Source organism: Garra rufa, chromosome 17 (genome assembly GCF_049309525.1).
Source record: "Garra rufa chromosome 17, GarRuf1.0, whole genome shotgun sequence".
Taxonomy (NCBI): domain Eukaryota; kingdom Metazoa; phylum Chordata; class Actinopteri; order Cypriniformes; family Cyprinidae; genus Garra; species Garra rufa.
Window position 1 is genome coordinate 2,313,744 of NC_133377.1, and position 18,128 is coordinate 2,331,871.

The following is an 18,128-nucleotide window of genomic DNA, read 5'->3' on the forward strand; positions in this document are numbered from 1 at the left end:
GCACAACTGACTTAAGTGCTTCTTTAGGTCTGTTTTAGATAAACCATCAACCAGTGTTTGCCAAATTGCTCCTTTTTATTGTTCGTTCGAATGGTTTTACCTTCAACTGGCTTTACTTACTCAAAAGCTCCTTGGTTTTTTTTTTATGTGTGTTGTAGACATTTGGCAGCCACCCATCCTTATGTGCATATCTATGTTTTAGACCTCAGCTGTGCGTTGTAAACACAGAGCGTGCGCATGCATGGCCGAGCGCTTGGCCAGACGGATTGCGTGAGACTTTTTTACTGCGTCTGCAGAGCTGTTCAAGAAAAACATTAGATAAACAGATTGTGCCGGCCTATGGAACAGGGGTAATGTCTGATTCTGATCATTTCGAGTGCTAAGACGCCTGCTCAGAGCAGGGCACATGGTCAAGAACGTCTAAATTATCCTTCCCACAATACCGCAACCCCCCAAAAAAGGCTCAGCCACCCGCCCCCTACCACTACCAATGACAGCCAACTATTCAACAACTAACCAAATTGGCCATACCAGCAATTCTCTCAGTCGCTTTCTGTTTTTGCCCGTTTTATGTTTGTCTGACTTTTTGGTTCTCACTCTTGGCCTTGCTGCTTTCTCCCTGTGACTTGTGATCATGTTTTTCCTGGAGGGGGAGACGGCTACATGTGAGAACTAGGAGGAAGCGAGTTTTTTATCGAGTGCAAATACAGATGCTCACACAGACGTGACTAATTATACAGGCTCGCTCATGGTTATTGGGACTGCACATCCTTACGCGGCAGTAAAATAAGATGGCAACCGCAGCACTATAAGCTCACGGTGGCAAAAAAGCATCACACTGCGCTATACGCCGTAGGAGGGCTTCAAGGCCGGAGCAAAGCCCAAAATTGTCCTGCTGGAGCCCAGCACAGCCCCGAACCCAAATTCCAGTAAGAACAACAATAAAAACGAAAATCGAAAATGATAAAAGAGGGAAACGCCAGTGAACCACAGTGAATCAGGCAAAGCAAACAGGCGCAGAGTGCCCCGTTTGGAGTCTTGCTGATTGGGAAAACACAGCGAGGCTGAGCATGTCTGGCTTTTTTTCTCATCTCTCTGGCCAGCTAGTGCAGGAGCTGCAGTTGGACCAGGTTCCCTGCAGATGTGGTTTAACATGGACATGTGCTCTGCCATACTTTTCTTTTTTGATTTCCACTGATGCAACACAGGCACAAACTAAATGTTGTTAACTTTCCATTTGCATTCAGCCTTTGCAGACTTCCCTTGAAGTCAGCGCAGGCATTTCAAGCATCTGACAAAAACACTTTATATGAATACACAATACACATTTTTAAGGTAGATATGTTAGACGAAGTATTATTTCATATAAAATTGGCCTAGCATGAAATGCAGCCTCTATATAAGTTGGAATTTTAGCCTTAAAGGGATAGTTCACCTAAAAATGAAAAATCTGTCGTTAATTACTTACCATCATGTCATTCCAAATCTGTTAGACCTTCGTTTAACTCATTAGAACACAAATCAATGTATTTTGATTAAATCTGAGAGTATTCTGACCGGTGATGGGAATAAAGGCGTTATAAATAAACAGCGTTACTAATGGCATTACTTTTTCCAGTAACGAGTAATCAAACAAATTACCGTTTCCCCCCTTACAACACCATTACCGTTACTGACAATAAAATGTGGCGTTACTATCATTTTCGCTTTGTGTTCTTCTGAGGTAAATTCTGGCTTATTCCTCTCAGCGCGTCATCTTCCAGAAACAAAAAGTAACCAAGATGAACTTGATGAATGTTCATGTTTGTTTACAGATGTGATCTGGGTGTTTACCTACATGTCTGCGCGTCTCACATGGATGTTTAAAATTTGAAAAGCGGAGCTGCTCGTGGGCATGATTACGTTATAGATGATGAGTTTAGATAGGAAAAACTAGAGCTTGCATTGGTATCATACGGATTACTTTATCAGAGAATATTTGTTCTGACATGACTTACTTCATTTAAAAGTATACATTTCAAGCTATTTATACATATTTTTATGTTGTTATATTTACATGTCTGTGAACAGAGGTGACGGAGACCGAGATGGCAGAGAGTGCACCCTTTTTATAATTTTTTATTTATTTTACAAAAGCACATTGTTTTCTTGTTATTATGACACAAACAAAACTAGACTGTTTTTCAGTTTCAAAATGATGGAGTATTGAAGCGACCCTAGTAACCTGATATTTAGCCCCTGGAAGGTGTCTCTCACATTTTTCCACAGCAACATTAAAATAGTGTAGATTAGTGTGCAATGTTTTATTCGTTTACAGTATTTAATATCGGGGGCATCCAAGTTATTTGACATATTTGAACTTTTCTTTTTAAGTAACACAATAGTTACTTTCCTTGGTAATTAGCTACTTTTAAAACGATGTAACTCAGTTACTAACAGTTACTATTTGTAAGAAGTAACTAATATCTATACTTTTTTAAAGTAATGTGCCCAACACTGATTCTGACCCTGCATAGACAGCAATGCAACTGACATGTTCAAGGCTCAGAAAGGTAGTAAAGACATTGTTAAAATAGTCCATGTGACATTAGTGGTTCAACTGTAATGTTATAAAGCTACAAGAATACCTTTTGAGTGCAAAGAAAACAAAAAAATTACTTTATTCAACAGTTTCTTCAACAAGAGCTGGCATTCTGACGTAGAACCTGGATGCGCTGTGCCTTGTTCACAAGCATAAAACATATTGTCTTTGTAAACGTGTCTGAAGAGGATGACTTGCAATTTTTTGCCCAGCCTTACATATTTGAACCAGAATATACAGACAATAACCTAACAGACTGACACGAATGAGAAGAAATTGTTGAATCTTGTAGCTTCATAAAATTACAGTTGAACCACTGATGTCACGTGGACTGTTTTATCAATGTCCTTACTACCTTTCTGGGCCTTGAAAGTGATAGTTGCACTGCTGTCAATGCAGGGTCTGAGAGCATCCAGATTTCATCAAAAATATCTTAATTTGTGTTCTGAAGATGAACGAAGGTCTTACAGGTTGAGTAATTAATGACAGAATTTTCATTTTTGAGTGAACTATCTCTGCTGTATTTCGACATCCATAAGTACTAACACTCTCCTGAGCTTAATAATCACCATTTCTTGAAGCTAAAGGATCTCCTTTCACTGACCATTTGTTGAAAACAACAAAAAAGGACATTTTCAAATGTTTCAGACATTATTTTGTACCTTATTCATGGAAAGTGTCTCAAATGATTACAGTCTTTGATATGGTCCTTACAGGAGCCTCTGACTGTTTCAACTGTGAAAGGGGTTTATATTTGAGAAAGGGGTACCATTAACCTTTGGTTAGAATTTAAAGAGGTTCTTGCTGAGCTGTGGCACTGTGGAGAAAGTTGATCTGACCTGTGGGTCTCATGCTTGCAGATGCAGTCAGGCTGACTAGTGGGTTTCTGTGTTCAAACCTGCGGTTACGAGAGAGAGTTCAGCTGTCACAGCACATTGAAATAGGAAGTGAGGTAGGTTATGAATGTGTCTTGGCTTGGCCAGGTCCACTGAGAACGGCAAACCAAAACCTGTGAACTGTGAAGGCCACGGATAGGATGTCCATGTGCTTTTGGACAGAATTTAAGATCAGCAGACTTTAAGCTCCATCCCTCCGGCTTCGTAGGTTCAGCACTCTTGGGAGAACACAGTGTGCAGAAAATAAAGGACTGGGAGATGATTCAATCAATAAACTACCTGCCATATTGAGTCATACTCAGAGCACAGGACAACTCATCCAGGTGTGATGTCAAGTCTTGAACAGACCACAACTGGTCATAAATGACCATCTAATGACATTAACTACAGAATTTACTTGCTATGTTATACACAAATACACATTGTATAGGGATATGTATTATGAGTAGCTAGTGTTTTATATTTGAAACAACCCAATAAATTCAAGACAAGGAGTTTAAGAAAAGCTAGAGTTTATCTGAATTTATTTCTTCTTAAAGGGGCTATATGCAATTTTCTGAAATTTAAACTCGCGACTGACACCTGTGGCCAAAAAACGGAACTGCTCTTCCTTTCTGCTCGCTCTCGCAGTGCGCGCTCGTACGTGCACACTTCACAAGTCATCCGCTGCAAAGAAGTCAACATTATGTTTACAGAGGTAAGAACAGTCAAATACATATATTGTTCACTCTAGTCTTTGCTCGGCGCCGGTCGCTCTCAATCTTCGATCTTTTTCGGGCACTTGTCAGGGGTTTAACTTTTTTAGTCTTCTGTGGAGTTACTGTTGGTGTCAGAGTTGTCCTGGGTCTCTTCTGTGTAGTCGCACAATCCATTGCACTGCTTGCGAGTGTAGGCTAATTGCTGACTAGCGGTGATGGCAGAGTGATCTGAAACGTTTAACATGAACACGCTTGACGTCACATCCGCAGACAGCGCGCAAAAAATCCGACCCGACAGAAAATAGGAAAAATAGGATACAGGCTTATACAGTAGGTGGACCCACTGTGAGCTGACAAGGTGTCAGTATGCTCATCAGGAGATGTTTGAGTCATAAATGGTCAAATAGGCTATTGTTACGTTTATTTTGGGGGGAAAGTTGCATATAGTCCCTTTAAGTTTTGTCTTGAAAAAGATACTAATATAATTATTCTTGGAAATGCAACATAATGTTACTTTTTTTTTAAAGGGATAATTCACCCAAAATGAAAATTCTGTCATTAATTACTCATCCTCATGTCATTCCAAACCCGTATGACCTTTGTTCATTTTTGGAACACAAATTAAGATATTTTTGAGGAAATCCAAGAGCTTTCTGACCCTGCATAGACAGCAACACAACGGACACATTCAAGGCCCAGAAAGGTATTAAGGACATCAATGAAATAGTCCATGTGACATCAGTGGTTCAACTGTAATTTTATGAAGCTACAAGAATACTTTTTGTGTGCAAAGAAAACAAAAATGGTAAAAAAAAATAAAAAAAAAATTGTTAGTTGCATTGCTGTCTGTGCAGGGTCAGAAAGCTCTTGGATTTCATCAAAAATATCTTCATTTATGTTCCGAAGATTAACAGGTCTTACAAGTTTGAAACAACACAAGAGTGAGTAATTTATTAAGATAGGCTTAATAAATTATGTTCTTGGTCACAGTTTGCAAGCTAACACGCAGTACGGTCTATATCCTCAATTTTATCTAAATATAAATGCATTTTAATCTATGTATTTTTGTGCATCCTCTGTAAGCGTTGTTTATGAGTAGTGCGCATGTGCACAAATGTCTGAGGGAACCCCGGAGTATGACGTAAGAGAGAACACGCGATGAATCAAACATCAAATAAAGCGAAATGACAGGGAACAAAAATTAGTAAATTAGTCATTAGGTGCCATGTTCAATATACCTGCATTTTTGAGATCCCTAATCAGTTAAATAGCAGAAGTTATTACTCGGTGACGTCATTAACAACGACCCTAAGTTGCTGAACTAATGTGGTTCAAACGACGGTGATGCGACCATGTTCGGGAAACACTGGTGACTAGCTAGTTCGTTTCAACAACAATGCATCGTACTATGGAGGTTAACCAGTGAGTTATGTCGTTGTACAGGAAACGCACCCCTGATAGGTTTACAGGAAAAATTCTAAATGCTAAGCATAAAATGCAACTAAGCGTATAATCATGGATAATTTAGATAAGAAAATGAGTCGGCTTTTAAAATAGTTGAGAAAGCACTAGTTGAGACCAACTGGTATGTAATCCATGAAAGTGGGTAAAAAAAGAGACATCCAAGATGTCTGATGTGGATGTCAGATGTTCAAGAGAATGCAAGAGTAGACACTAACCCTAAGACCCTAACTTGATGCCATCAACGCCCCTGTTCTCCGAGCCAGTGGTCTCTCCCATGCACCTGATCAAATCTGTGTAAATATTTGGTGCGAGTAACATGAGGATGAAATTATCATTCCTTTCTGCAGTAAATTAAAGCAAACAGCTGCAGCTGTCTTGGGGAATGACTGGTTAAACAAACGCTGAGGCACTGAGCCCTACCTAGGCCTTGGCATCCGTACCTCATTGCCCAGGCGTATCTTGTGTGGGGTCAATAACTCTACCCAGTGACCCGTCTGACAGCCAGCCGTGTGGGAAGATCCTCTTGGCTCTTCTTGTAAGCATCTCTGCAGGCCCTCGAGTGAAACCATGTCCCTCTGACAAGGCTGCTTGTCTACACCAAAAACCCATAGATTCTGTGATTTTTCTGAAACAAGGCCTAAAATAACATTTCACTTCTAAAGTTTAACATGAAGGGCTTTACTTTTTGCTTTTTCAGTTTTGGACCGGTGTTAGGGGTTATTTTCTCAGTGTTTTGTAGCCTGTGTGGTAGCAGAGAAGAACTTTTAAGTGTTGTATCCCGTGCCAGGCATCACCGATCAGGCTAGCACATGGAAAGCTGTTTATGTATGCCACTGTCACTCAGTGTTACACCAATTGGCAGTAATGCTGACTGGCATAGGACTTTTAAATTCGACCGAGCACATTGGTAAAGCCAACATAAACTGCAATGTGAAGGGAAACGGAGGGCTCATTCAAGTATCCGAAAATGAGTAGGAGTAAAGCATATGGAGTAAAGTACTCAGTGTTTGAAAGGAGATGAAATCACTATGCAGTGAGTAACAAAAAGATAATAAGACGATGTGCAAGAGGCATCATTGTGGAAAAAAATATTACTCATCTTTTATTTACATTTGAACAAAAAGTGGCATGTCCAAAATTATTCATACCCTTTTCAATAATCAATAGAAAATCCTTTATTGGCTATTACAGCAATCAAACGCTTCCTGTAATTGCTGACCACCTTTTTGCATGTCTCCACTGGTATTTTTGCCCATTCATCTTTACCGATGACCTCCAACTCTTTCAGGTTGGAGGGTCTCCTTGCCATCAGCCTGATCTTTAGCTCCCTCCACAGATTCTCAATTGGTTTCAGGACTCTGGCTGGGCCACTGCAAAACAATGTTTTTGTCTACTAACCATTTCTTCACCACTTTTGCTGTGTGTTTTGGGTCGTTGTCATGCTGAAATATCCACTGGTGCCCAAGGTATTTTTTAATAATACTTTGCACTGTAGCCACTGGAACTTCAAAACTTTTAGATATATAGCCTTATAGCCTTTCCTGACTTGTGAGTGTGCCACAATGCGCAGCCGCAGGTCCTCAGTGAGCTCCTTTGTCTTACCCATGACTGTCTACAAACCAGCAACAGAGAGCTTCTGTTTTTCACCTGTTGAGTTGATTAAAACAGCTGTTCCCAATGAATCAGGGTAATTAGGATGCTTTAGAACAGCTTGGACTATTTGGAATGGTATAGAACTTTGGATTTTCCCATAGATTGTGACTATGTGTGTGTGTGTGTGTGTGTGTGTGTGTGTGTGTGTGTGTGCACCTGGTATTCATCACGTTGTGGGGACCAAATGTCCCCACAAGGATAGGAATACCAGTAGATTTTGACCTTGTGGGGACATTTCTCAGGTCCCCATGAGGAAACAGGCTTATAAATCATGCACAATGAGTTTTTTTGAGGAAGTAAAAGTGTGCACAATCTCCTGTGAGGGCTAGGTTTAGGTGTAGGGTAGGTGTAGGGCGATAGAAAGTACGGTTTGTACAGTATAAAAACCATTACGCCTATGGAATGTCCCCATAAAACATGTAAACCCAACATGCGTGTGTGTGTGTGTGTGTGTGTGTGTGTGTGTGTGTGTGTGTGTGTGTCAATGTTGTAAATAGTTGTGCTGCTTAATATTTTGTTGGAACCTGTGATACTTTTTTATGATTCTTTAATAAATAATAATTTGTTAGAAAAGATTTCTATTTTGAATAAATGCTGTTTTTTTACTTTTTGTTCATCAAAAATCCTGAAAAAAGAATCACATTTTCCAAAAAAGGATTGTTTTTAAAGGATTGTTAGCTAAAAGACTAGTAGATTGATCCAAAAGCAGTAAATCAATTATCTTTTTCTCGTTGCAGTTTGAAAGCTCGTGACCACAGAGGCCAGTGACAATGTTGCCAGTGATCTGTGTCCTGCTAACGCTAGGGAATCATGTCCTGGGTGGAGGTTATGCCCCTCTGCCTCAGATGAAATATGTGCAGCCCATGATGAAGGGACCTGTTGGGCCACCCTTCAGAGAAGGCAAGGGCCAGTATCTTGGTAAGTGTTTGTAATCAACAAAATCATCCATCTATGCATCATCATATCTGTCTAGTTTTCCTATCCATCCATCTGTCTATCCATACTCAAATGACAGTGTACTTCACTTTATTCTCACTAAGGCAGCATTTATTTGATTAGATACAAAGTAAAAACCGTATTGTGAAATATAATAGTATAATATTGTGAAATATCTGAATAAAGTGCTGTGAAAGTATTTATACATTTTTGTGTGTTTTGTTATGTTGCTGCCTAATGGTAAACTGCTTTAAAATACTTTTTACCACTTCAATATACACTCCATATATCATAATGGCAAAGCAAAAAAAATGGTTTTTAACATCTTGGCAAATTTACTAAAATAAAAAACATAAATGATTCCATTGCATAAGTATTCATACCCTTATCTGGGACAGTTAAAATTTACCCTTAATGGAAGAAGTGTGAAACAACCAGGACTCTTCTTAGAGCTGGCCTAAGCAACTGATGGAGAAGGGTTAAGACTGGTGACCAAGAACCTGATGGTCACTCTAGTTGAGCTCCATGATAAATGTTAACAAACATCACTGCAACTCTCCTTCAATCTGTTTTTTATGGCAGTGTGGCAAAACTCAATCCTCTCTCCTCAATAAAAACACATAAAAAGACACCTGGAATTTGCAAAATTCCACCCTCAGACTGTGAGAAACAAGATTATCTGGTCTGATGAACCTCAATTTCAAGCAACATATTTGAAGGAAACCAAGCACTGCTCATCACCTGCAGGGTACCATCCCAAAAGTAAAGTGTGCTGGTAGCTACCTCATGCTGTGGGGCAGGTTTTCAGCGGCAGGGACTGAAGGACTAGTTAGAGTAGAAGGAAAGCTTAGCACAGCAAAATATAGAGATAGCCTTAATGAAATCCCAGTCCAGAGCATTCAAAACCTCAGTCTGGGCAGAAGGTTCACCTTCTAACAGGACAATGACCCTTAGCAAACAGCAAGCGTGGCTTATAGACAACTCTGTAAATGTCTTTGAGTGGCCTAGCCACAGCCTAGGACAGAACCTAATCAAATATTTCTGGAGAAACCTGAAAATCTATCCGTACCCAAGCTGAACAAAGATTGAGAGGTGAAAAGGTGAGGGGAAGAATGGCAGATAATGACCAAATGCTGATGTGCAAAAGTTTGTATCATACCCAAAAAGACATGAGGCTGTAAAGGTGCTTCAGCTTAATACTGAGTTAAGGGTATGAATACTTATGCAATGGACTTATTTCAGGTTTTTAATTTTTCATAAATTAACAAAGTTGTGACAGTTCTGTTCTTGCTTTGACATTATGGTGTATGGAGTGTTGATTAATGTGGGGAAAAAAGTAATTTAAAGCAGTTTAACATAAGGCAGCAACATAACAAGATGTGAAAGAAATGAATGGTTTGTTTCGCTGTGTGCATGTATTTGTTTAGGACATATTCTCAGTGTGCATTAGTGGGGATTTTTCAGAAACTCTTTCTTGCAGGACACATTGTTAAACCAGCAGGTGGCACCAAGTGCCTTGAGTGAGTTATTTAAATAATTACTTCAGCTGGTCTCTTCAAAAATACTGATTAATTCAGGAGCGAAATAAGTCTTTAACAAGCTTCTCACTCATAAAGACACTGTGAATGAATGAATTTAGCTGGTTAAACTGGATTGCTGGAGGTTAGTCAGTAAGACTTACATTTTTGCACTGAAATACAATTTCATTTTAGTTTAAAAGATGATATTTTATTTGTGCACTAAAGTGGCACAATGGTTTAGTGTGTATGCCCTTTTAAGCCCTGGTGACTGAGATTCTTCAGGCAGAGAAAGAGTCGGCGAGTTTTGCCAGTCTGTCAGACTTGAGAAGAACAATAAGAGAGGACAAGATTGGTTTGCAGTTTGCTGACTCCTCCTCTACTCTGTGATATTGTGGGCTTTGTGAGCATGTCACAGGAGGAGAAAAAAGAGGGAAAAGATTGACAGAGTGGGGTGAAGTCACCTCCCTTCTAAGCAGTATATCAGATATCCATATAGCCCAAACCTGAAGGGAATCAAATGGTGTGTCAAAACAGTGTCAGAAACAAGTAGGAGGGGTCAAGGGTGAGTCTTGGGCTGATGGGAAATCCATGGTAGGTGTCAAATAGAAACTGTTGTGATGTGCTCAAGATACATAGAAGGTCTCTTTTTCACAGGTAAACAGCAAAAAGAGGCCAGATAGTTCATAGGGATAGTTCACACAAAGAGAAAAATTTGGTTTGTTGCCGTTTCAAACCAGTTCAGTTCAGTGAACTGAATGTGGTTTATATATATTTACTTATTATTTGTGATAGTGAGGTCTTGGCCTGTCTGTGGCCTACTGATAAAGATAGCTTTTGATTTGCCATTTTGAAATGAATTTAAATTGTCTCTCTGCGTCTGGTAACTTGTGTTTAACTCACTTTTAGCATCTGTGTATTTGGACCTGTACAATGCAAGTTAGTTTTTTTCTAGTTTTTCTTACAGCTAACATAAAAGTAGCCTACTATAACTTACCTTTGGTATTTGGACATGCATACAGTTCTATTAAATCACTGCAGTGGTTTTTCATTCTGTCAAGAAGAGAGGTAATTAAAACTGCAATTGTGCTTAAAGTTTGAACAATTTAAACAAACTAAAGTTATGTGTATAGGAGGCCTTAAACATCAATTAGGGATCAAAACATCTCTAAAGAAAAGCTATGTGCTCACTACCATCTAGTGGACAATGGACGACATACACTGAAACACAAAGTTTGTTCCAGAAGTTTCTCTAATATTACAAAATGCTTATCCAGTTGAAACCTAATTTAAAGAAAAATATTATTAATAATAAAAAAAAAACTTACCAATCTAAAACATGTACTTGGGTATAACTATCCAGTCTCGCTAAACTACATAGACAAGTCATTTCCCCTGATTCTGTCCAATACCAGTTGTATGGTTTTTAGGAAATTCCCTGTAGTTGTCTTAGTTTTATTTTGGGGCATGGAGTTTAAGGTGGTACAATGTAATGATCTAAAAATTTGTAATGTATAATGACCTAATTTTTTCCTCTAAACCAGCTGAGACATATATTGAATACCTAAGCCTGTGCTATAAATCATTTTACCACTTGAGGGCGCTTCACAAATAGAGTATACCATTCCAATAGATACACAGAAGAGGATATAAAAAATATTTACAGAGAAGTAGATGGATAGATACATATTAGGTACTTAAGAGCCATCATGTCTGTGAAGTAACTATGCTAGATTCTATTTAATTTTAATAATTGTTTAAATATATTGCTTTAGAAATGTCATGTAATAGAAGTCCAACAGTTTCTAAAGTGAAAAGCATAAAGCACATTTTAACAGCTTGGCTAAATCCTAGGCAAATGATTTGTCTCTCTCTCAGAGTTAATGTTACATGGGCCTTTGAATATGTCAGGACACATCTGTCACACAGACAGTGAAATGGGCCATTTTAAAGGCTAAATGTAATGTAATGTTAATTCTGAACTCATCTTTTAAAACATTTATCGGAAACTGAAGTGTATGCAGCTTTGCAGTGTTTCCTGACTTGCATAGTTTGGTTGTTCCTAGTACAAACATGGCTGTCAAGCGTCATCACTGCAGTTCCCTTGCTTAAATTCCAGTGAGGTCAAATGCTGTTGAGAATTTTGTCCTTGTCCCTTGTTTATGTTTTGTCCATAAACACGTTTACTTTTCCCTGTAGGCTTTCATAGCATACCTGTGTAGCTACTATTGAGCAGACCCATGAGCATAATGCATAAATGTAGTCTCAATAGCACTTTAGGGTTCTACATGGAAACAAACAATACATTTTTTGATGGCACAGAGATTCATTGACATTAAAACTTGTGTCTTTGTAAAATCTCACAAAATCTCAAAAATCTTCTTTTATGAATTTAGTTGTGAAGTTATACATTTTTCATTTTTTTCATTGCAGAGTTTCCACCCACTATGGACATTAAAGGAGAGCCAGGTCCTCCAGGCAAGCCAGGACCAAGGGGACCACCTGGACCTGCTGGATTACCAGGGAAACCAGGTATAGGAAAACCTGGTCTCAATGGTCAAACAGGTCCTTCAGGGCCTCCAGGATTCCCTGGGATTGGAAAACCAGGACTACCAGGTTTACCAGGAAAAATTGGACCTAAAGGACCTCCAGGACTCAATGGTGAGGTTGGACCTCGTGGAGAGGTGGGTCCACGTGGACTTCCAGGTCAGCCAGGGGCACCTGGACCAGCAGGTCTGTCGTTGAATGGTAAACCAGGGTTACCTGGAACTAAAGGCCCGCCAGGGTCAAGAGGTGAGCCGGGGCCTAAAGGTGGACGTGGTATTCCTGGTGAACAAGGACTCAAAGGGGAAAATGGCAATGGAAAGCCAGGTCTAACGGGTCCCAGGGGACCCAGTGGCCTTCAAGGACCTCCAGGACCTCCAGGTGTTCCTGGGCTGGGTAAACCAGGGATTGATGGGCAGCCTGGGCAACCAGGTCCAAAAGGAGATAAAGGACTTCCAGGAGTTCAAGGTGTCCCAGGGGAATCTGGTCCCCCTGGTCTACAAGGTCAGCCGGGGGCAGCTATTGTGGGAAAGCCTGGACTTGATGGTACTCCAGGGAACCCAGGTCCAATAGGTCCAAAGGGTGAGACTGGCCCCAGAGGAACTCCTGGGTTTCCTGGCCCGCCTGGCTATGGTAAACCAGGGCTTGTAGGACAAAAAGGAGACAGAGGTCCTGGTGGATTACAAGGAGCCCCTGGTGACAAAGGAGAACCTGGGATGGATGGTCTACCAGGAGATACAGGGCCAATTGGACAGCCAGGGCTTTCAGGTCCACAAGGTCCTATGGGTCTTCCAGGGAAGCATGGGATGCCTGGTCTGAAGGGAGAGAATGGACCGCAGGGACCTCCGGGCTTGCCAGGGCTTAGAGGAGATCAGGGTCCTAGTGGGCTCCCAGGAAAGCCTGGCCTCCCAGGGGATAAGGGTCTTCCTGGTTTCAACGGAGCCACAGGCAAACCTGGACCTAAAGGTGAAGCAGGTCACATCGGACTGCCAGGTAATCCTGGTCTGATAGGGGGACCAGGTCCAAAAGGTGAGAATGGGTTAACAGGACCCCCTGGGTCACGTGGCAATTCAGGGATACCTGGACTTCCAGGTCCCACTGGTCATATGGGACCTCAGGGTGTTCCAGGGTTGAAAGGCGATCAAGGTCCACCGGGCCCCCAAGGAATTGGAAAGCCTGGAGACAAGGGTATGTCTGGTCCACAGGGACCACCAGGAAAACCTGGCCCTCCTGGACTTAATGGTATGCAGGGCCCTCCAGGTCCACCCGGACCTCCTGGGCCTCCCGGCCCTTCGAATGGCGACATAAATCAGTTGGCGGTTCAAGGACCAAATATTGTTGGAGAATCTATTCCAAAGCCAAATGGTGAGAAACCTTATTATGGTCAGGCCGAGCTCTCTGCCTCAGTCTCTCCTGCGTTTACCGCCATTTTGACGACACCATTTCCACCATCTGGAATGCCGATCAAATTTGACAGAACTCTGTACAATGGGCAAAATGCTTACAACCCTGCCACGGGCATCTTCACAAGTCCACTGCCTGGAGTCTACTATTTTGCTTATCATGTACATGTAAAGGGAACCAGCCTGTGGGTGGCACTGTATAAAAACAATGTGCCAGCCACGTACACCTACGATGAATACAAGAAGGGCTATATGGACCAGGCATCAGGTAGTGCGGTACTGGAGCTGAAAGAGAACGACCAGGTTTGGGTGCAAATGCCCTCTGACCAAGCAAATGGGCTCTACTCCACTGAGTACATCCATTCGTCCTTCTCAGGGTTCCTCCTGTGCCCCACATAACGGTCCGTCTCAGCGAAGAATTGCTTGCTCGAGTGCCCTGCAGTAACATCTGTGATAACAGCGACTAAATTACAAGAAAGACTTGCTGAACGACGGAGAGGCTGAGTTCGAAGCAGAGGATGGAGAATTCATGCTGTGTCTCTGTTTTCACCCTCTCTCTCAAATGTCTGATTTGATCATTGTTTTACTTTCAAGTGTTGTCATTTCCTGCCTATATGATAATTTTATTATAACTGTTATGTTATTTTTTTGTTGATGTTGATATAATGGTGTTATTTTATTGATGTTGTTGTAGTTGTTGCTGTTTATCGCAATCAGACTATTAAGTACTTTGCAATGTGTAGGTAACCGTTTAAAGACTTACCCATGTGACTGCACACGTTGCCAAATGTTCTGACTCCCATCGAGCTCCATCACGTTGACTCTGGGGTTGTGTGTTCCCCTGGTTGCAGTCGAATTCACTTATATCCTTCACTCATATAACACAGGCTACTTGATTTGTGCCACATTTCACATTTTAGAATGCAAACATTCTATACAGCATTTTTATTGTATTTGTATGTTTAAATACATCCGTAATTTAAAGAATAATCTTCCGTTCCATATTGTTTTTTTCTTATTAATGCCAGACAGGTGAATATCTATCTGCTTTAGTCATTAGGTATGTATGTTTTGTTTGATTTACTGTGTTATAGCAAAAACCATGTGCTAATCTGTCTGTTTCTGCGACAACTACATTGTGTTTGAAAGTTATTACGAAAAAATTACTTGATGATTTACTGAGTTCTTTGCTCAAAACATGCCAGGTATAAATCAGTAGCGATCCTGAAGGCCTCACGAGGACTGCTGTACAACAGTGCCTGCATTAACAAAGCAAATATGCAATTTCTGTGACACTATTTCCATACACTCACACACATATAAAAGCTGTCACCCTTTCCAAAGGTACACCTTTGTGCCTTTTGCCATATTACATACATATTAGTACCTTAAAGGAACATATTAGTTATTTCTGAGAGTGTACTAAAAAAATCATGACATCAGCTAATACATAACGTATAGCTTCTCATCAAAATCTTAGGATAGCCTAGAGTACATTGGTGAGTAAGGGACTACTAATCGATTGAGAATATGAAAACATAACTTTTTTTTTTTATATAACAAATCGGTTCTCCAACACAAAATCCAAACTACTGCATTGTGTACTCTAAACGTTTTACATTCTCTGACGCTTTTCTAATTGCTGCTTTAACAATGATACAATTGACTGATTGTTTTTTACATTCTTTTGAGACTTGTTATTACACAGACATGATTGACACTAACACGAGTCAATGCATGTCCTAATCTTGTACATTTTGACAAAAAACGTACACGATTTGGACACATCACACTGTAATAGCAATGCTCCAGTGGTGTTTATGAAAGGTTCAAATGTAAACATCCTTGAAGAAATTGTTCCTTGCACAAAATAGCAAATGAGGCATGAAGTCCCTCATGAAAGACATTTTCTCACTTCTGTTTGATTGATCAACACAGAATTATGAAACCCGCATCAGACTAAAGGAGTGCCAGTACTCAAATGCACCCACTCACTGAGGTTCCCCATTCAATACACCATTGCATGACATTGTTCAGATTATTTTCTCTTGAATGATGTTTTGGCATCAGATCTTTCCTATTCCAGCATGTATCTGACCTTTTTTATTGTATATTAACACTGTGACCAATATTTTCTATGCTGAGTGTATATTGTTTATGTGCAATGGATTGAAGATTTCAAAATTCATTGTGCTGCAATTTCTCAAAACTGCTTAGACTGTTGCTTCCTTTTGATTCTGTTCCACGGGATATTTATTCATGTTCAATCAAATTAAAAGAAACAGCCAATCCAATTTGCACATGAATTTAATGAAGGCATATTTATACGTTCTACCGAAACCCGTACAAATAACCTTACATTTAACAGCATTGAAGAGTTTGTAGTACACACTACCATTGTTTTTCTTTCATTCTTTTATGATGTATCTATCAATCTATAGGACTTTTGTCGTACTGCATTCACTTTATGCAATCCGTTTTGGGTATTAAATGCACTCTTTGATTGAACATATTTTGTCAGCTCGTACAAAATCTACAAGTTCTTGACAGTACTGATGCAACATCAATAAACTTTCTTGATCTGAAATCTTTTGTTGTTCTCCTTGACTAAGACCAAAGCTATTAATTTGAAATGTTGATAAGTGTCATAAATTCAGTTCACAAACTTGAGATGAACCACTTTAAGTAAAACCTCATCTTAAAATTATTACCAGTGGCATATTATGCTTAAATACTACACTGTAAAAAGTTTTCACCAGATTCAACTTAAAAACCTAAATTTAGCAGCTGCCTTAAGTTTTTAAGTTAAATCAGCTTAAAAGTCATTTTAACTTATTACAATAAAAATGAGTTGATATAACTTGTAAGTTTAAATGACTTAAGTTGATTTAACTTACAATTTTAAGCCAGCTGCTAAACTTAAGTTTTTAAGTTGAAACTGGTGAAAACTTTTTACAGTGTAGAGCACACATTTACAATATGTAGGTTTTGTTAGGCAGAAGAACTTTTATGTTGTTCCAAACCCGTAAGACCTTTGTTCATCTTCAAAACACAAATGAAGATATTTTTGGTAAAATCCAAGAGCTCTCTGACCCTTCATAGACAGCAAAGGTCCAACCATGCCAGTCAACTTCATTATGTCTCTACATGAATTTGTGTAACTCAAAATGCCAAAATCTACAGTTTTTTAATTGAATAAAAGAAACACACCAACCAGTAAAAAAACTGAAGTTTGCAAGTTTGTCACATGAACGTTTAAAAGCCAAAAGTGCGCCAAAGTCTTGAGAGAACAACCAATCATCGTTCCATGAAAAGTGGAACTGACACAAGTATTTTTTAATGACTATAACAATAACAAATGGTGGGAAAAAATATTAATATAACAATGATAATAATATATTAACTGTAGATAATTTTTAAAGTTTTAATACATTAACTAAATGCATGGGTCTCCCAAAAAGAGGGATATAAACAATATCTTATTCCTGAGCTTATAATATAGTTGACTATATACATTAACAATAAAAGCCATTCTCTTCATTTTTTTTTTCTTTACAAAATCATGCTTATTTTTTTCTTCCAGGGTATAAAAGTGTCAGTAAACATATTTTAGTGCAGCTATATTTAATTTTGTTTTATGGTTGTTCCAGAAAACACAGTTAAGCTATACATGTGTGGTTTATTTTGTCGTTACCATTGTTTCACTGTCTCTTCACTAGTTATTATTATTTTACTGCCAATACTGTAGTAAAACTATGGTTAATTTTGTAGTTACTGTGATTTTACTTCAAAAACATAGTTAAACCATGCATACTGTAGTAAAACCATGGTTATTTTTGTAGTCACAATGGTTTGACAGCAAATGCTATGGTAAAACCATGGTTAGTATGGTTTTAATACAAAAAACATGGTTCTTGTAGTTAAACCATAGTTAAATTGGTAGTTACCATGGTTTTACTGCAAATGCTGTGGTGAAACCATGGTTAATTCTGTGGTTACTATGGTTTCAAAGCAAAAAAACATAGTTAAACCATGGTTCTTGTAGTTAAACTATATTTGTAGTTACCATGGTTTTACTACAAATTCTATGGTAAAACCATGGTTAATTCTGTGGTTAATATGGTTTTAATACAAAAACATCGTTGAACCACGGTTCTTGTATTAAAACCATAGTTAAATTTGTAGTTACCATGGTTTTAGTGCAAATTATATGGTAAAAGCATGGTTAATAGTGTGGTTACTATGGTTTTAATACAAAAAAATAGTTAAACCATAGTAAATTGGTAGTTACCATGGTTTTACTGCAAATGCTATGGTAAAACCATGGTTAATTCTGTGGTTACTATGGTTTTATTACAAAAAAAACATAATGAATCCATGGTTCTTGTAGTAAAACCATACTAAATTTTGTAGTTAACATGGTTTTACTTCAAATC

General features: G+C 39.1%; 1 protein-coding gene across 3 annotated transcripts in view; it reads left to right on the forward strand.

Annotated features, from left to right (window-relative positions):
• Window positions 1-16,279, forward strand: part of col8a2 (collagen, type VIII, alpha 2) — a 69,932-nt gene extending 53,653 nt beyond the window's left edge. For all 3 annotated transcript variants that reach the window (XM_073822157.1, XM_073822158.1, XM_073822159.1), the window contains 2 exons: window positions 8,030-8,210; window positions 12,179-16,279. In XM_073822157.1, the coding sequence (XP_073678258.1) occupies window positions 8,063-8,210; window positions 12,179-14,091 (2,061 nt within the window). In that variant the 5' untranslated portion in view covers window positions 8,030-8,062 and the 3' untranslated portion in view covers window positions 14,092-16,279. The remainder of the gene's footprint in view (window positions 1-8,029; window positions 8,211-12,178) is intronic.
• The last annotated feature ends 1,849 nt before the right edge of the window (window positions 16,280-18,128 follow it).